The sequence below is a fragment of the Elephas maximus genome, chromosome 22 (assembly GCF_024166365.1).
Source record: "Elephas maximus indicus isolate mEleMax1 chromosome 22, mEleMax1 primary haplotype, whole genome shotgun sequence".
Classification (NCBI taxonomy): domain Eukaryota; kingdom Metazoa; phylum Chordata; class Mammalia; order Proboscidea; family Elephantidae; genus Elephas; species Elephas maximus.
Genome location: NC_064840.1, coordinates 13,882,279 through 13,903,226, shown reverse-complemented (window position 1 = coordinate 13,903,226; position 20,948 = coordinate 13,882,279). Strand labels below are relative to the sequence as shown.

General features: G+C 36.9%; 1 protein-coding gene across 4 annotated transcripts in view; it reads left to right on the top strand.

Annotated features, from left to right (window-relative positions):
• The window catches only part of MED13L (mediator complex subunit 13L), a 284,850-nt gene that overhangs the window by 130,844 nt on the left and 133,058 nt on the right, over positions 1-20,948 (top strand). For all 4 annotated transcript variants that reach the window (XR_007514943.1, XR_007514942.1, XM_049866379.1 and 1 more), the window contains exons 3-4: positions 5,051-5,135; positions 19,002-19,085. Coding sequence is in view for 2 of the 4 variants with exons in the window: in XM_049866379.1 (XP_049722336.1) it covers positions 5,051-5,135; positions 19,002-19,085 (169 nt within the window). In the remaining 2 variants the exon portion in view is untranslated. The remainder of the gene's footprint in view (positions 1-5,050; positions 5,136-19,001; positions 19,086-20,948) is intronic.

Genomic DNA, 20,948 nt, shown 5'->3' with positions numbered 1-20,948 from the left:
TAGAATATATAGAGATAGTTTCTTCGTACTTTGTATTCCCAAGGAATTAATAAGCATTTAAGTTGAAATTCCAAAGAACAGATCAAAAGAATTAGAAGGGCTTTCTTTTCTTTATGTTTTTAAAGGTAGAGACAGTGTATACCCTGGGGAGAAAGCAGGTTTCATAAAGATTGAGCCCAGCACCTGCAGGCCATCTTAGAAACCTCTTGGCACTTGCTTTTCTTCTTAGGCTGCCTTGAAAAGGGAGATAAAGGAGTGTGGTAAACGCCATCTAAGCTCCTTTATGGAAACTTAAATTAGACTAGCTTACTCTTCTGGCTGCAAAAAAAAAAAACAAAAAACAAAAAACAGAAAAGTCTCAATATCAAGCAAATGAAGCATTGCTTTAAATGTTACCTTGTGTATGTGTGTTGAGGTGGGAGAATGTCAGATAAAGGAGGTTAAAAAGTTAAAACGTGGCTTTATATGACTTTACCATGGAGTTGTACAAATAAATTGCAAACACAATTTCAATTTTGCTTAACCTTTAAAAAGCTATTTAGAAAACATTCACCTTAAGTGCAAATTTAGATCCAAAGGGACATTTCACTTCAGTGTTGAATGTAGCCTTTCTAGCTACTGTGAACAATAAGGGTGGGTGGTGGTGGGGTTAGTGTGGAGAAATGTGATAGAGTGGGTAAACATGAGCTTTAGAGCCAAAAGTCTTGAGTTTGAATCACATCTTTGCTACTAACCCAATTACCTGGATATGAGGAGATTTTAGACTGAAAGCTAATTCCAATGAAATTTGAAAGGTATGTGTACATAATACCAGGTCAACTCAGCACGTATTTATTAATATCTGAAATGTCCTAGTCATTACAGCTATGAAAGTAAAACTGCTTCCCCTTGAGGAGTTCAACTAATGGAATAATTCATGTACTTAGTATTTATAAAAACAGATAGAAAATACATCTGGCCCTGTTAGGCTGCTGAGTATGGATACCTAAGAATCTCACGTCACATTCTTGGACTTACTAATTATGTGACTGTGGGTAAATTTCTTAACATTTTTAAGCCTTAGTTTTCTCATTTGTAAAGTGGAGATTATAATAAACTATCTGTATTAGTTATTAGTTGCAAACTAAGAGAAGAAGTTGATTAAAAGAATATTGGGTGTTCACAGTATTAGTTGGTGCTTTTAGGGTCAGTGCTGCAGGGTTGGTTTGATGAGGATACTACTGCTGTTACCACCAAGCGCTAGATAGTACGGTACCCTGGTGCTCGGGTACTGGGAACGCGATCCTGAAGCCTCTGCTATTTGTAGTGCAAACAGAAAGATCTCTGCATCCACCCCCTCCTGTGTCATTAGATGCGGAGTCAAAGGTGTGCTGCAGGAGCATGTGGTAGAGTCTAGGATGTGTATCCTTGTCCTTGTTCTGCAGGAGAGGATGGGAAAGGGAAGATCAGTTGGTTTTTTAAAGCTTTTTATTAGGGGTTTCCATCTTTGTTCCTCAACCAGAATTCATGAAATAGCCAATTCCCCAAAGATGGAAAGAAGTCGTATGCTCAGTGATTAAAGTGAATGCCGGATGTCCTTTACTGTGCCTCACAGAGTGTGGGGAGGAACCGCCTCGCCTCCCCATTCGTATGCAGTGCTTGGCTCAAAGCTTGGCACATAGAGTAAAGCCTCAGAAAACGAGAAAGAATGTTCTCTGGCTGGAATACCAACCTTGACTATAAGTCATTGTTATCATTTTTAAATATAAGATTTTTTTTTAATGTATGGTAGCTATTCTGCCAGGTATTCAATGTAGATTTTGCCTCACAGTGGTTTTCATGTCTATATTAACCTTTTGAAAGCATTAACCTTTTTCTTTCCTCACCCCTAGCTTGGAGCCAGAGGCATAACACAGTGAGAAACTGTTGGTCAGTGAATGTTGACCAAATGTCTATTATTAGATTCTAAAAATACCAGTATAGACTTCGCTTATTTTGAGATTTTAGAGATTCATTAAAACATGCACTGTTTTAATGTATCTTATATAATGTATTTTATGATTTCTGGCAGTTCTGAACATGAAATAGATAAGAAATAAAAGGTGGTCTGACTTACGTTCTTTTTGAGAAATAGTGATCACAGACTCAAAACTGGTATATACATATTTGCTATGTTATTGTTACATTAAAAAAAAAAAGACACACGAAAAACCCACTGCCATCGAGTCAATTGCAATTCATAGTGACCCTATAGGATGGAGGAGAACTGCCCCACAGGGTTTCCAAGGAGTGCCTGGTGGATTCCAACTGCAGAACTCTTTTCTAGCAGCTGTAGCACTTAACCACTATGCCACCAGTCAATTCCAACTCATAGCAACCCCATGTGACACAGTAGAACTGCCCCATAGGGTTTTCTTGGCTATAGTCTATATGCAAGCAGATTGCCAGGTCTTTCTCTCACTAAGACCCTGGGTGAGTTTGAACTGTGAGCGTTTCAGTTAGCAGCTGAGGGATTAACCATTGTGCCACTAGAGCTCCTTATATTTACTGTTGTTTTGTGCTGTCCAGTCAATTCTGACTCTTAGTGACCCTGTAGAACGTAGTATAACTGCCCCATAAGGTTTCCTAGGCAGTAATCTTTTTTTATTTTTGACCATAGACAGTAAATTAAAAGTTAACAAATTAATGCATTCTCCTTAAATTTATAGCCGAAAATGATAATATTTTATGAGTGGTTAATCCTTGACCACAGGTGTTGATTTATGGTAAATTATTGACTGCTCTGAAATCTTTAGTACAATATGTAAGACTTGTGAAATTTACATGTACATATGAAATCTAAACACTGTATCCTTGTATAATTACTTCCAATGACTTAGATTTTGCCTGTTTACTTACAGGATAATTCATAATTTACTCTTGTTTTTAAAGCTTGAGTATATGTTCTTTGAACACAAGAAGCTTGATGCAGAATTGTCTCTGTTGTACTTCATGTCATTCCTTTCTTCCTTATTCTCTGTTAAATCACCACCTAAACTGATATGAATGTATGTAACGCTCTGTATCCAGTACAAAGGGAGATAGGAAAACTGTATTAAAAGTAATATTCATAAAGGCATTTTTCAACATAATTCTCAGCATTTGAAAACTAAAAATGTTTCTCTAAAATGTTTTTATTCTGCTACGTTTGTATTTTTACAGTGTTTAATATGAAGTACATAATATTGGGCCATTGGAGAGGACTACTTGATCTGTATTCTCTTGTTGCTGAAACTGTTTTTTGCTTCTAATAATTTATTAATGAAGGTTAACCAAACACGCAGCATATCCTTTGGATTAAAAAAAAACAAAAACAAAAATAAACCATGTTCAGTGTATGTAGGGTTAGTGTAGAAATCCTTTTGATTCACACCATGGTCTCATTTTTATAATGGTGCGTCTAAAATTGATGGCGTCTTAAATCAGTGGAACACATTAGGGAAGAAAAGCAGATTATTATGGGGTATTCCTTTAACTGAAATGTTAAACCTCTTTCTCACCCAGGAAAATCTCTACCCAAGAGATAAATATGTGTGAACAGAGATTCATAACACCTTCAGAAGATTTTACAAAATTTTGGATGTTTTGTCTTGAGTAGAGATAATCTGGGTAGCAGGAATATTTGTGTGTTGTACTTTATTTTCTTTTCTGTAGCTCTAAGTAACAAAATATTTGTGACAGAAGTTACTTTGGGGGAAAATTTGGTAAACCAGGATTAGTCACATGTGCAGAAAATATAAACTGTTCTGACATATCAAGAAGAGAAATATTTATCCAGTTTTATTTTAAAACGACAACAAGAAAACAACCTGTAGATACAAAAGCCGTGAAGATAAATGCACTTTAAAATTCTTTTGGAGTGGGGAATATGGAGATGCATTTTAGAATGACTATCGATGCGATAAAAGCAGTAAAAACCTGCTTTGTGGATTTAACATGTGTTTTAATTTGCTGTCAGCGTTTTCCCAGGTGAGTATTGCTGTTAAGATAACAAGGGAAAGGGAGAGGGAATTTTGTTCTGCAAACGTCTTCACCTTTGCAATTTTTGGCTCTCTTGAATTGAACTAATATAATTTAAAAGGAAATTAGCTACCTTCTTTAGGGCATTTTATATCTAATTTTATATATATGAAAAGAGAAAGAATTTTAGGACTGCATGGGGCATTGTTAGTCTCTTGGATTCTCTTGATGTTAACTTGTGACCCAATATTGTAACATTATTCTAAGGAAATACATTTATTTTCCAAAATGTCAAACATTAATGAAATTGTGAGCTCAGGAACTAAATTTGATGTTATGTCAAGATTTAATTTCCTGACATTGTCCCTAAAATCATGTCCTTAAAAACATAAAAACCATACCCAGATATGGCCTTCGAAAAATTTAAAGAAATTTTTATAACTGACAGTTTTGGAAAATTTTTCCTTTTGATTTTCTCTGTGAAAGTACGTATAACTTTGGTATTAACTTGTAACATTCTTGTTACCTTCGGATAGAATTCTAACAAACTTAGTCTATATGACGCTACTTGCTACTTGGTAGACAGTAATTTGAGACTCTGAATGGTTTAAAGCTTTGAAGGAACAGGTTGGAAAGGCCTTTGTGTGAGGGGAACGCACCATGTCTTGTCTTTTAAAGTCAAAACACAACATCTTCTGTTCATAGTATTTTATGACTTTAGGCAAGTATTTAATGTCTCTTCTCCATTTCAGTGTGAGGTCGTTCAAAGTAACCCATTAGCTTTGCTTTAGAAATTGTTTCTACTCTCACTTTTATAATGAAGTTTTTATCGTGAAACAACAACAATAATAACGAGCAATAAAACCGATAAAATCTTACTAGGCTGTTTTCCTTGTAGGGGAGCTGCCTGTGACGTGTTTTCAATTTACTTGGATTAAGTAAGCAAATTAAAATTACATGGCGTTTTCAGACTTCCTTTACCATTTACTAGAAAAATGTTTTAAAAGTTCTGAAAATTTTTATTTGGTTGTCCTGCTTACTGGTTCTTTTTGTTTTGTTTTGTTTTTTTCAGTTGTGGAAGAAGGACTCTGGGAAAACGGCCTTTCCTATGAATGCAGGACGCTGCTCTTCAAAGCGATCCACAATCTGTTAGAAAGGTGAGAGAAGGAACAGCGTGCGGTGGTGAGACACCAAGTAGTTGCTAGATGCTCAGGGTTTCCTGTAATTCTCATATACAGTGATTCACTGTTACTATAAAAATGAAATTATAGAAAAACTCCTGTTCCTTTTTGTATTGATATAATTTCAATTTGGAGAAAAGTTTCAGAAATAGTACAAAGAACTCCCACGTATCCTTTTACCTCGATTCACCAAAAGTGTTTCTCTTCCCAATTTGATTTATGATTTGTGTGTTCTCTCTCTGTTTTTATGTGTGTCCATGTGTGCTTTTAAAAAATACTTATTACTTGAACCTCTTGAGAATAATTTGCAGACTCGGGAGTTGATGCCCTTTTGTACCCCCATGGTTTCAAGTATTTCCTATTGTGTACTCTTATATCCCCTTATATAACCAAAAAAACCAAACTCGTTGCTGTCGAGTGAATTCCGACTCATAGTGACCTTAGAATAGTTATCCGTAAACAAAAAACCAAACCCATTGCTGTCGAGTCAATTTTAACTCATAGTGACCCTGTAGGACAGAGTGGAACTGCCCCATAGGGTTTCCAAGGAGGGGCTGGTAGATTCGAATTGCCACCAAGCTGTTAACCACTGTGCCACCAAGGCTCCATCCTCTTATATAGCCACAGTACAATTATGAAAATTAAGAAATTTATCATTGATAAAAGGCCATTTTCTAATCCACAGTTTAATTCAGATGTTGCCAGTTGTACTAATTATGTTCTTTGTAACTTAATGCCCCCTAAGATCTAATTCGTGATCATACATTTTATTTAGTTTTCATGTCTTCAGATCTACACCAGTTTCTCAGTGTTTCTTTTTCTTGACCTTGACATTTTGGTGAATTCAGGCCATGTATTTTACATAATGTCCCACAGTCTGAGACAGATTCCTCACGGTTAGATTCGGGTTAAGCTTTGTATAGGAATACCATAGAAGTGATGTCGTGTCCTCCTCAGTCCTGATGTCAGTGCCTCATTGTTCATGAGTTAATTAACATTGATCACTTGGTTGAGGTGGTACTCTGCTAGGTTTCTCCATAAAATTAATAAGTAATTTATTAACTATAATCTTTGTCTGTTCTCACTTTGTGGCCAGATACATTGTTGCTGTTGTTAGGTGCCACGGAGTCGGTTCTGACTCATAGTGACCCTGTGTACAACAGAACAAACCACTGCCCAGTGCTGCGCCATCCTTACGATCGTTACTATGTTTGAGCTCATCGTTGCAGTCATTGTGTCAGTCCATTTCCTTGAGGGTCTTCAAAAACTTCCTTTTTCCCCGACCTTCTCCTTTACCATAGGTACATTGAGACTATGCAGTTACCCTGTTTCTCATCAAATTCTCACTCACTTGTTTTAGCCTCCATTTGTGACCCTTGCCTAAATCAATTAGGGCTATTATGACTACAACGTTAATTTCCTAATGCCACCATTCCTTCTATTTTATTAGTTGGCATTCATCTGTAGGGAAAAGCTTTTCATTTTCCTCTATTGAGTGGATTTATTTACATACTTCAGTTTGAACTCAAGGGTTTCTATTTTATTGAATGGATTATAATCCATTAGTGTCATTTGTTTTGATGCTTAAATTCTTCAAGATTTGGCTGGGGGAAGCCCCTTTGTGGTGGCTCCTGTGTCCTTTTGAAATATTCCCATTGTTGTTTGCACACCTCCTTACTTTCTGGTGCAACAATATGCTCCAGGCTCTGAATAGTGTTTGGGAGGGGAAATAGATGAAAAAGAACAGGTTAGTTAAGAACTTCTATAGGAAAAATGTCTTGAACGTCTCTTTCGAGTCTGCATATAGTACTTTACGGCAATCGGGGTTATGTTACTATGGTAACATGCTTAGAATTCTTAAGCTACAGTTGATAAGTGGTCATGATTTAAATCACTGAGAACTTTCTCATTTTGAACTTTATTTTCTACCCCTGTGACTAGACCTAGAAGACCATCTGTTACTAAGGTGGTCTGTTAAACATATTATGGAAGCTTTCATTTTTGTTTTAAGAGTTAAGTACTCTAAATATTTGGTAATTCTCTCTCCCATTGCAAAACAAAACAAAACAAAACACAAATGCACACAAACTCCCTTCAGAAAAATGTGGACAGTTTTACTGTTTCCATAATCCTATGCCAGAACAAAGTTTGTATATCTCTATAGTAATTAATGGACCTTTAAAGACTTTTTTTTCTGTAAAAGTGTTGATGTACATGCAATGAAGTACGTATTTTTTAAAAATTGTAGCTCACTCTGTTGCTTTTTGATATCATGATTTTTTCTGGTTCAGAAAAACAACAAATTTGTGATTGAATTGTCTTCAGTCTTTTGTATTTTAAATGGTGCCTAGTTTCTTTGTTTTGTGGGAGAACATTAGAAGAGCGGAAAAGCTGGGAGGGAGGAGAAATACAAGTAATAATTTATTCTGGACTTACTAATATAGGATTTGTGTTAAAAACTTAAGCCCAGGTCAAGTTGAGTACTGTTTTATAAGAAAGTTAATTGTATAAACAAAAGTACAGAGGCACTGAAGTGGTGTATACAGTGTAGCTTTGGAGAGCTCCAGAGAACTTTGGGTTACACCTTGGCTTGGTTCCGGAGTCTGTCACTTGATCAATTACCCTGACCTCACCACGCCTTTGTTATTGCTCTATAAACTAAGTATGGGACGCTGTGCACCTTGAGTTTTTGTTAGATGGTGTATATAATGTGTACCCATTAATGTCTGGCACATTGTTAATGTTCAGTAATTAATATCCTTTTCGCCCATAGTTTTTTTTATTTTGCGTACTTTGGTTTGTATTCCTTTACATTTTATCAATTTCATTTAAATGACTTATTCTGTAAACAAATAAGTTAATTTCATTAAAATAGTCCCAGAATCGCTGTTTGAATACTCCTCTAAGAGTTTGCTTTACAACAAATTAAACAGCATTTCTTTTAGAAAACAATTAAACTTTTTAACTCTTTTCCTGTAATTAGTATGAATGAATTGAGATTCTTTTGAGAAATGGTAATAATCCTTTTTCTTCTTATCAAACTTGAAGTAACTCCTTTTTGTGAATGAATATTACCCTGCTCGTGAGGCTGGGAATAATTTTAAATGGTTATTCCTAGTTCCCTTTATTTGTTGTCAGCAGAAACAGGACTGCCTGGTACTGGGTTGCCATGTTGTTCTTCCCATAGCTTAGACCATTTGCTGTAACTTATTTGTCCGTTTGTGACCTGATTTTTTTGAGATACACTTTGCCATGGTATTCCCAGCAGTTCTCTTTTATGTCTTTCCATTTCTATTCAGATAAGATTGAATTGTTTTTCCATCGTGGATGGTTTTGAATTTCTGGCATGAAAGCTAGAATTGAGGTTATTGAAACAGATTTTCAGGGAATGTATGACTTGAAGGGTGTGTTTGTACGTCCTGAGGGCCCCCCTTTTTAAGTTTGTATATTAACAAAGCTCGAAAGCTTGTACAAGTGCCTCTTCCTCCCTCGCTCCCTCCCTTCTTAGCATAAAAGGATATGTTTAAGTCAAAGGGAGTTCCATTTACTACCTTGACAAGTGCTTCTTTGTAGCCAAGCAAGGATCATATAAATTGATCTTCTTTCCAAAAAGCTGTGATTGCTAGTGAGTCCCTGCAGTGACTTATCAAAAACACTGTAACTGCAAATTAAGGTAACATTGCAAACGTCGCACAAAGTAAGATAATTTCGTTTCTCTCTGCTGTTGATTGGTGATGAGCTCATGTTATATTGAGGCTGTGTAGAATATTTTAAATTCTAAGGTCATATGACTTCAGATATATTCATCATCTTTCATTTACTCAGTCTACCTGTAATGCTTCATTATTTGTTTACACTTGCCAGTGCCATCTGTCCACTTTGAAAAAAAACAACAAACAAACTACCAGTTAGTAAAGAGTATTTTTCATAAAGGTATCAGATGGAAGCTAACATATTTGGTGTTAATTATACATATAAGTCCATTTCATAGACGGGAGTATTTTAGATCTCAGTTTTGCCACTTAACTGTGTGACTTGGACCAGTGACTTAACCTCACTCAGCCCCTGTTTCTTCACCTATAGAATGGTGAAGAGGTGTTTTGCTCAGCATAGTACCTTTCTTCTTCTAAGGACTCAGTAATTTGTTAGCTGCTGTTACTATTAGCTAATTGAAGTATTGCGATTAGTATTTTCAGAGTTGGACGCGGCATTAAAGGCGTCAGTTAGCCCGTTTATCTAATTCTGGAATCCCATTCTGTAATACCCTCCCCCCCCAATTTTATTTATTTTGTTGTTGTTGAGAATATACACAACAAAACATATCAATTCAGCAGTTTCCACATGTACACTTTAGTGATGTTGATTACATACCTCAAGTTATGCAGCCATTCTCACCCTCCTTTTTTGAGTTGGTCTTCCCTCATTAACATAAACTACCCTGCCCTGTAAGGTTTATAATATCCTTTTATGTGGTCATCCATCCTCTGCTTGAATACTTCTGGTTACCTGAGCACAAAGGAGTTCTTTTCATCTTCAGAGAGTACTCATCGTTAGAAAAAGTCTTTCGTTTCTTTATCTTAATTCAGTTCCTAGGGCCCATATACAACTTTATTTAATTCCATTTCCATGTAATGGCCTGGCTGCCCTGGGTTTTCTGTTTCCTTGTTTGTTGTTCTTCTAACATAATATTGAATTCTTTCAAATCTTGACTCACAGTTATAAACTATGACTGTTCTATAGTTTTTTGTTCTCCTCTTAAGGTGCTCAGATTTGTAGAGATGTATCCATGTGTGCCTTGGGCACCCTTGAGTGGGGTATTTCCCTCATTTAAGTACTATTACTCATGCAGCCTTGTTGATTTTTTTTTTTTTTTTTTGGTATTTATATGACACTATTTATACACCGTTTCTGAGAAAATGGAATTCTTTTTCTCCTCAAACCCTGCATTCTTTTCTATTTTCCTAAAATACCCAGGCTAAAAGAAATTCGTTGAGCTGTACACTCCTGATTTGTACAGTCTTCTACATGTATGTTATACTTTAATTAAAAGGTGGTGTGGATAATTACAAACCACTGACTTGAAAATTTGACTGAAGTAGATATCATAGTACTTAAAAATAGAAGGAGTAATAACATATAATTAAACGTTTATGCAACTTCTTTTGAAGATATCCCCAAAGGCATTGGCATCTATATCTTCGGTGTTTTCATGTCTCTACTGCCTGACATGTAATTGTTATTCAGCAAATATTTATTAACGAATAAATATCTCATTCAATTTTAATCGTTTTGTTTCCAGCTAGTCAAGCTTCTGTAGGTCACTATGAGTCAAAATTGACTCCATGGCAACTGATTTTTTTTTTTTTTTTGGGTTGTCAAGTTTCCCTCCTTCTCCCCCTCCCTGGCTTCTAGATATTACTGCAGTCTGTCCCATTCTCTTTATTCTGGTGGCCACTGGCCTACTTTAAGATGTCCATGGAGTATTGAGTGGTCCCTTTCATCAGTCAGGTGAGGCTTAGTTGTGCTGCAATAACAAAGGACCTGAGAGATCACACCTGGCTTACTACAATAGGGGTTTATTTCTTGCTGGTGTTGCCTGCCCCTTGTGAACCAGTCATTCATTCCCTGTAGCACTGCTCTATTTCCTCTTCCTTTTCAAACCCAGTCACATGGTGAAGCCAAATGTTAGTGGGATAGGAAGGGACAGCACATATTTGGGAAAAATAATACAATCTACTCTACCTCTGAAGGAGCCTTGGTGGTGCAATGGCTAAGCGCCTGGCTGCTAACGAAAGGTTGGTGGTCCCCCCCTCCCCCGCCCCCAGTGGCTCCATGGGAGAAAGACCTAGAACTGCTCCTGTAAAGATGACAGCCTAGGAAACCCTAAGGGGCAGTTCTGCTCTGTCCTACAGGGTCTCTATGAGTCAGAATCTACACACAACAACAGCAATGTACCTGTTAATTTAGGTCTTGACCTCTTCTAGTAATAATGCTCCAAACAGCTACCAGTCAAACATTACTGAAACCCATGTTTCTGAAACACAAATATATGGAAGTACCTATATATATATATATATGCATACACACACACATACACACATGAATACTTTGAGCCATATTGGCTTCCTTTGTTATTTTTGGTTTTTTCTTCATATTTGAAGAATTTCATTTGTGTCAGAATTTCAGTGTCTTAGAGTGCTCATTACCTTTTAACCTCTCTAAGTTTTATAGTTTTATATCATGCAGTCATGCTTATTTTTCCTCTTTTTGGAGAAAGTAAGTGTGCTTCCTGTTTTCCTGATGATTGATTATCCCCTTTTGGCCAAATGCCCAGAGTAATGAAATACCATTAATTTGGTTTTTACTTATTTAGAATCTCTGCTAATTTGACTTGAAAAATGCTGAAGAATATTTTCCATGTCTTATGTATTTAATAAAAGTTTGTTAAGGATAGAAAATTATTTAATAAGGTTATAGGAGACATGTTAGTTTATTGAAAATAACAAGTTGTTTTAGGAATGCTAGTACTAAACACTCCTTTCATTTTTTAGAACAGGTCATATAGGACCTAACATTTGAAACATGCTGTTAGCTCAGATTATTGTGTGCACTTTAAAGGAACAATCCTCACCTCTCCCTTCCTCTCTCCCTCCATTTCTGTCTCCCCTCCCTCTTTCCCTCCTTCCCTCCCTCCCTCCTTCCATCCTTCCTTTCTTCCATACAGTTCACTAGTTCAGATGGCTCCTCATTGGTCTTTCAATCTAGTGAGATTTTGTAATGTGTTTATAACGAACTTGTCACAGGTAACACTCTGTATTTTCAGTCTAGGCTGTCTCATACTTCTCATTAATGGAAGAGTACTTTGGCTGTGAATAGACTATGAGAAACAAAAACCTGCAGTCATTTTTCAGGAGTTTCTTCATTTGGTATTTTTAGCATTAAAAGTCTAAGTGGCTATTACTTTTATATTATTATAATTGGTATAAGTTTTAATAATATACTGTAACCTTTTCACATAATTCTATCAAAGTAAAGTAAAACATTGGGTTGAAAAGCTTTAAAAAGGCCAGGAACTGTGTGCCGTTCATATCACCCAGAGTTTTTATTATTGCCTCAGTGATTTACACCACATACGGGACCTATGAAAGTCTTGAGCATTGTAGGATTGCTTATAATTTCTGGCATAATGCTATCAAATTGGCATTGTGTGTGGTAGTATATTTGATTTCAATTTTTATTTTCTTGTTTTTAGAATAAAATATATCAGCATGATTTTGATGGAGTGCTATTTTTTTCTCTAAAATGCAAAATCATTGCTTTGTACGCAATGGAGGATTACATGGCTCTTCTGAAGTGGTTACGCTCTATCATGTCCATGTTTACTTAGGGAGACTTTAATCTGTGCGTATTTGACATTCGTAAAACATAATGGCTCTTCAGAGTAGCCACTGGTGCTGCTTGCCTAATGGGTTGTCAGCGTATCCACCTCACAGTAGTTTATAATGCAACTGTAAAATTGCCTTTGGCCCAGAGCTGCTTGATTTGCCAAGAGTTGGTGTTCAGAGGTAAGATGCTCTTATCTGGAAAAGCACGGTGACAGTAATGTGGGGAAACTGGAATTATAATTATCCCAATACCACTGTATTTATAAATTCCTAGCATTGAGTATGCTTTGGCACCGTGATCCAGTAGAGGTGACCGTCGGAGGGATGATGAGCAACTCCCTCACGTGTGGCGCTCAGGGATCTCAAGATAATGAGTATGTTCACTAGAGCATGGTGGCGGGAACAGCCCCAGTTGGAGAAATGGTGACACAACATTGCAGCCTCGCAGGTCCTTGGCTATAATGTGATAACGGTAGCAAGAAATGAGGAATCAATAAACCCCTATTTTATTGAATTGCCACAGTGTGTAGTTCTGTAAAGCAAGTAGGAGAACAAGTCTTTAGACCTCAGGGCTTATACTGTAAAGGGAGAGAGAGTACAGCCATTACAGACGCAAGTGACTGAAGGCACATGTTTAATTGTAAATGTCTAGAGAGAGACACATTTGCCCTAAGACTAATTAATTGTGTGTTAATTTATTTATTAAGATAGAGAAGGGATTAAGACTTTAAATTTTTCTGAAGATTAAAAAAAAATTGTTTCTAGTTGAAGAATGGAATTGGCACTAAGGGCTTGAAAGTACAGATGTGATTCTTTGGAATTGCATTAAAATGTATGCTTAGTTCATTGTATTAAAATCTATGTTTTGGATGGGGGGAGGGCTGTAAAAGAGTCTCACAGGCATTTTGGAGAGGATGGGGATCATAGGGTTTGCTTGGCTACAGGAGACAACATCCACTGGGGCCCAGAGCGATGAAGATAGGAGGGATCCACTGGAAGAGGTTTTCTTGTTTCCATAATTATCGGAGTTTATTTGGCTGGGAATTGGAAGCGCTGCAGTTTCCATGAAGCTGAGTGTCTTAAAACTGGCCGAGGAAGGAGACTTCTTTGCGTCTGTGGTTGAAATCGATTACAGTGGTGAGGCTTTGATTCGCGTGAGGGTGTTCTGGTATGAAGTTATATAAAATGTAGCCTATCTGAGCAGCTCTGTAGTGATGGTACCAAAGTACAGTTTGGTTGGTGATGTGGTGCACTATCCTTGGACTTCCTGTTCAGTGAAGACTGTCAGACTCACATCAGTTGAGGGACACAGAAGGAGCCAGAGCCAGTGGTGGTCGCCCTTCTCTACCTCCCGACTATCCATCTGGAAAATGGCTTGCTGAGGTAGGCTGTGGGTGCTGCTGTAATTTTACATCAGGTCTGCCTGTGGCTTTGGGATTAGAGATTGGGGCCTGCCAATTTGTGGATCAGGTTGCACTTGTAGTTAATTATTTAGAGCATATGGCATGACACCGAAGCACACGCCCATACACATACACATGTTCTGATTTCGTTTTTCAGCAGCTGTTTCTTTTCTTCTTGAAACTGATTTTTTGGGGGTTGAGAATTATTTGTAAAGACAAATAATTTCCTCGCACTGTTGTTGATAGGACACTTTGTAAATCTAAAATCACATAGTGGTTTAAAATCACATAGCGGTCTTACAAGATAATATTGTAGAACTTTACAGAGTTGTATCTTAATAGTGAAGCCATTTTGAAAATCTCACGACAGTGGGGCAACTAGGGCTAACTGGTAATGTATCCTTAACACTATGATGTTGGTTTGAAACAATTTTTGGCAGATGGAATGTGCCTGCTGGGTTTCTTTATTTTCCAAGTATAAAATTTGCCCCTTAAACATAATAAAAAAAGATTGATAGAATGTAAGAAAGGGGAAATTGTATTTCTGATATACTTTAATTTTTATGTCTTGGAATCATCTCCTTTGAAAAGATTTGCTTGATTTTGTTCTTTAAATATAACAAAGCAATTTGGGCAATAGCGATAGTCTTCGTAAACATTTTTTAGCATCTATGCAATTCCCTACCTGTCGATTATCTACTTTGTGTTTATCCTGGAGTGGGAGGTGATAGGCTATAAAGGAGTGAAATATGTAGATTTTGCCCTCAAACGCAGAAGATCTCATTGGTGAGAAATTCAGGACAAGACTGCCCATGGTTAGTGGTTACCAATGAGAAGAATAACAGCATTGTGTAATGAGTGGGAAAGCATTCTGTGGTGTCTAGCATGCGTTTTTCAGTCTTTCTTGAGCACCTACTAGTGTAGAGCAGAACATAAAGCATACTACACAATAAAAAAAAAAACAAACCAATAGACACTTAATATTTGTTGTATAATCCTTGAATAAGAAACATTCTGTCTCTGATCCCAAGGAACTTGTAGTTTCATGGGGGAAGAGAGCCATAGAAATGCATCATTCCAACTCAGCAGTGAAAATGCTGGTATATATGTTAGGGTCCTGTGCAGACTTGACCTGGGACAGGAAAGATGAATAGAATTTAAATTAGAGGAGGAAGGGTAGAGTGAGACATGGAAGGGATTCCAGGCCAACGCAGGGTTAGTAGTCATCAGCAGTAGTATTTAGTACAGAAATTCTTAACCTGGCATTTGCTTCAGACCGTTCCCTGATCCCACAGAATTGTGTGCAGTGTTTTGTTATTATAAGCATTTTTTTCTTGGGGAAAGAGTCAGTGATAGCTTTCACTAGTGTTTTATTTATTTGTTTTTTAACTATAGGTCCATGACTAAAAAAGATTGAGAACCAAGGACTTAGTACCTCTGTAGAGGCTGCTACTGAGTTAGCATACTCCCACCACCAGTCAGGTGGCAGGACTGTCTTCCTTAGCAAAGACATATCCCTTTTTCATTTTCATCTGTAACTTAAAGTACAAAACACCTGGCAGAGATATTTTTTGCACTCCCTAACCCTGGTCACGTAGTGGTTAAGTGCTACAGGTGTTAACCAAGAGGTTGGCTGTTCAGATCCTCCAGGCCCTCTTTGGAAACTCTGTGGGGGAGTTCTATTCTGTCCTATAGCGTCGCTATGAGTCAGAATAGACTCGATGGCAATGGGTTTGGTTTTTCTGGTTTAACCCTGGAGGATCCTGGACAGGTCTCATCTGTCTATCTGTCTTCTCTCTCCTCTCTCCACACTGTTTTCTTTCTGTCTGTATTTTGAAAAGCAATGTTTGTTTTTTGGACCAAAGCTAGTTGAGACTCTGAGAGTTGAAAAGTCTAAGTATTCATAGTCACTGAGTTACTTTCACCTATTTATTGAGTACAAAGATACTTTTCCTTCATACCTATTCATCTCTACATCTAACTCAGTAATTAATTCTATGTTGGGTGGGGATCATGACAGAGACAAGGAGCCAAGGTACTCAGCAATCTCACTGACTGGTTACAGCCTTCTCTGAGGTAGTTGGGGTGACATTGGTAACTTTCTGCCATATCACTGTTATCTGTTCCAAGATGATTTGTGACTGCTTGGTTATGCAGGGAGCCCTGATGGTACAGTGGTTAAGAGCTCGGCTTATAACCAAAAGGTGGACAGTTTAAATCCACCAGCTACTCCTTGGAAACCCTATGGGGCAGTTCTGCTCTGTCCCGTAAGGTTGCTATGAGTCAGAATTGACTTGATGGCAATGGGTGGGGTGGGTTTGCTTAAGCAGAAGTGAAGTCAGTGGCAAAGTTAGAAAATCGAGTAAAAACACAGGTTTGTCCAGTGCAATTCTGTGTTCTCATGTCCTTTCAGTGCATCAGAAATCACTGATCACGTAGAAACTGATTGGCAATTGAAAATCACATAAGTCATTTATGACTCTGATTTGGAACCAGTTGGATTCAGATAGAAGAATCAGTAGTTTCCATGGCTGTTTTGTATATTAGTGATAGTAACCTTTTGTTGACATTGCCAGGTAAAGAAATATGATCTATAGGGGAACTCCAGGAGATATATTAGCACAGAGAGTTAGAATCTCAAATAGCATTTTCACGAGCTTTTTGCCTTTTGCCTTTGTCCTTGAGTGGTCTTGGCTGTGTGCTGCCACCCTCCCCATTTCCCCCCCCCTTTTTTTTCTGGAATGAAGTCATCAAATAGAATTTGTGACTTTTACTTTCATAGAAGGGCAAGCTTTTGAAACAAACTTTACACATTGTTCTCTGTAATCACAGATACTTTGTTTTTCTTTCGTATTGTACTGTCTAAAGCTATGGATTTTTCTATCTATGCACTATAAATTCACGTTGTTCCCTCTGTTACGGAAGAAATCATTTCGTAGCATGCAGACTTTCAAGGCATATATGAGAGAATGAATGTATATATTTTTAAATGATACATACTAAATGAGGATGCCTAAGTGTCACTAGAAGACAACGTTTAGTGTTTGATATGGTCCTGTACCTGGTGCATACCCTATTGCTTTCATTCTAAGCACTATTGATTTTAAGATATATAAAAAAATAAAAAAATAAAAAAAATTTTTATATATCTTAAAATCAATAATGCTTAGATTTTAAGATATACCTGCAGTTTAATAACAGCTTTTGGAGACTAAAGAAACACTATCACCGTAAATAAACCTGTCAATTACTAGATGCACCTGAATTTAAGAAATGAAAGAATTGAGGAAACGTGACAGCTTGAGAGTAGTGACAGCATGGTTTAAAAGTCCTAGCTCTGTGACCTTGGCTAGGTGACATTCTCATTGTGCCTCGGCTTCTTCATCTATAAAAATTGACTTTGTGATGGCCATCTCGTGTTGTTATTACAAGAATTAAATAAGATACTGTGCCTTGTAATCCAACATGGTGGTATGGGGGGGTGGTGGTGGTAGTAATAGTGATTCTAGTAATTGTTATTAATGGTGTAGTTGGAGGAACTGGATATCACACATCAGAGTTTTAATGGAAATGTATATTTGAATGTAGTCTAGTTAAAAAATACTATTTTCTTAGGTAGTGAATAAATTGTGGAGATACTTTTTCAGTTTGTTTCTTGAGTACTTTATTGGCTATTCCATATTTCCTGTTAATAAACTTAATGGAGCCACATGGTCTTTAACCCTAAATGATAAGTTTAGGAAAACAGCTTGCGTTCCTTTGAAAATGATTTTTTTTTTCACTATGAACAAGGAAAATTGTTGTAGAAATTCATTTTCAAAATAAAACTAGTTGAAGCCAGTGACTTTTTGATTGTGCGGTGCTCCAAATTGGCTCTGCCCGAAGGGAGTTATATTGTGGCCAGAAGAAACTGTTGCCATTTACTAACCCATCTAACCTGTAATGAGTTGGGTGAGGACTTAAATTGTTTCCATCTTCCTTGATGGTGTGAAAATTACAGACACAAAGGCCAAGTACAGAATTGCCTGAATATTGAATAAAGAATTGGTACAGAGCTCTTTTTCTGGTAGGTAAGACCTTGTATAGAAGAATTACATCCAGATTTCTGCCAGCTTTTCTTACAAAATATGTGTCATTTCATTGAATAATGTTAGCAATTACTGTATATCATCAATTCCAATGTGTGTTTTTTTCTCACATTTTTATATCTTTGAAATCAGGGTACCCCTTACAATTGATGGCATCTCACAGTCGGCTGGACGGCAATTATAATATAGGTGTCCTCTGCCTGAACATGAGTGAACTTGCTCATAGCTGTTCATGTTGTTGTCACTTCAGTTGAATTGTGCGCATTGTTGGTATTAATATGTGTTGGGCTCAATTGTCATGTAATATGTCTTCAATAAGATTACCCTGTGGTTTGACGCGAAACGCAATGTACACAAAAAGGCATGGAAACAGAAGCAGGGCACAGCATAGGTATGAGTAAAGCAAATATTCTTTATTGAAGAAATGCCTGCAATTCCTCGTTTTCTTGCAAAGCAATAACCAAGTGCTTTACTGCACCTACAAAAGGAATATACCACAGGTTGATGAAGCTATCTTATGTTTTTATCACTGAGTCACTTGCCAAAGGATTGCCTATCACGTGCCAACCAAGAAAAAGCCAGCACTAAAAGTTGCAGAAGGGGTGGCAGTGGCGTGGAAGGATATCTGTCCCTTAGGCACTCAAGAACTGCTGCATCCTCAGCCTTCTCAGTGGGACAGGAGTTGACCTAATGTAGAAGTGTGATTGGAGTTGTATGAAGACTTCGGAGGAACAAATCAACCAATTTTTTTTTTTTTTAAACATGCAATAGTTTTGTATGCTAAAATCTATGGCTAAAGTTAAAGAGTTCTTTCGATAAGGAGAAAGTAAAAATATCTATGTAATTTTAAAGAAAACATCTTGACAGTTTAAATGGTGTATCTTATCCATCGTTATTGATTCAGTGGCTTACTGTATTAATTTGTTGTTGCAACTGTAAAAGTAATTGTTGTTGAAATTATTGTAGGTGCCTAATGGATAAGAACTTCGTCAGGATTGGGAAATGGTTTGTTCGGCCCTATGAAAAGGATGAAAAACCAGTCAACAAAAGGTGAGTCTTTGGAACGCTGTTGGCTTTTGGTTTCTTTCACTTGACCGCAGCTGTCTTTGGAAGGGGGGACACCTTATATATTTATTACCTAGTAATATTGGTAGTTCAGATGTACTAAAATAGATTTGGACAAGAAAGATGATTGTTAATATGTTCGTGTTTAAGCCACTTTTAACCACTCTGTTTGGAAGTGAGAATGGTGAAACTTTGTCTCACTTACTTTGGACTTGTCATCAGATGGGACCAGTCCCTGGAGAAGGACATCATACTTGGTAAAGTAGAGGGTCAGCGAAAAAAAAAAGGAAGACATTCAGCGAGATGGATTGACACAGTGACCGCAACAGTGGCCTCAAACAGAGCAATAATTGTGAGGATGGTGTGGGCCAGGCAGTGTTTCATCCTGTTGTACACAGGGTCTCTATGAGTCGGAAGCGACTCAATGGGTACCTAACAGCAACAGAAATTTGGAATTGAGATATTGTATTTTATTTTAATTATCCTCCCTTGTCTTTCTTCAGTAAAGTTTTATATGCCATAACTTTAATAACAGTCGAGTGAATTAAAATCTTGACAATTTTTATAGATTGATGTACCTTAAAGTAGTTTAAGACATCCTTGGCTATTATAAAACCAGGACTGTGAATTCTTCTTTAAACAAGCCTAAACTTTATCCATCATCTGTAATGTCCATGGCTTGTTAAAGGCAGTCCTTGATACTAGCTAAGCGTGGGATTATAGTTCAATCAAAACCAGAACTCCCCCCTGAAAAAAAGTTAAAATGAAATATTTACTTCACTTACCTATGAGCACTGGCTATGTTGCACATTAGCGATGTACGCCTGGCAGTAACGAACGCCAGGGTGTGAGGCAAGAGTAACGCTGGCTGTGATGGTTACAGTTTGTGTCAGCTTGGCTGGGCCATGATTCTCAGTGGTTTGGCAAGTTATGTGATAGTGTAATTTGGCTGTTTATAAGATGTAATTTGGTAGTTATGTAATATAGTCATCCTCCATTTTGTGATCTGCTGTGGTCTTCCTACATTTTTGCATAATGCAGATTTTCTCATAATGACCTGGTCTTTGGAGCCTAACCATCTTGATAAGTGAGGAGTGGTGTGTAGACTTAGTTGCAGTCATAAGTTGGTAATGAGTATTTATATTGGTTTGGCCTAACTAATGAATATGCTCCATGGATTTGTATTTTTAATCTTAGTGTTTTCCTTAAAGGTAAAGACAATTTAGATTTTCTGTAGTTAAAGTTTTTACTTTTATGTCTGTGACTCTGAATAGTTAAATATTTAGTTAGACAGGTTTCTTTACTATTCTTAGTATGCTGCTCTGTGCATGGATTTTCACATCTGGTCACTGATAAATTAACCGAGATAGTCATAATACTTTTGATCATCAGTTATTCATGTCATGATTTGACAGAAATTTGGGAATAGAGGAAATGTAGGAATAAAAAAGGAATTGGATCAGTATCAGTTAGTATTTTAATAGTAAAAATAATATAAAAAAGTCAAATGTAACTATCAGCCTGTTTTATATAAAGCTTATATATCTTTATACCTTATTTAGACCCTGAAAGCCTTCACAGCTTTACCAAGCCAGATGTAAATAATACACGTAATATATTTAGATATTTCATTTTATGGAGACTGTTGATCTTTGAGCAATGTAATTGAATTATTTTATTGCTTTAAAATTCTGTATTCATGGTTGAACATGCAACTTTGTTTCCTCATAGTGCTGAGATATTAACGATTCTAAAAGGAATTCCCTTAGGAGAGGGTATTAACGATTAGAACATTTCGAAACCAAAGATGAATTTAAGATTTTACTAAATGAGATGACTTTTTCCACT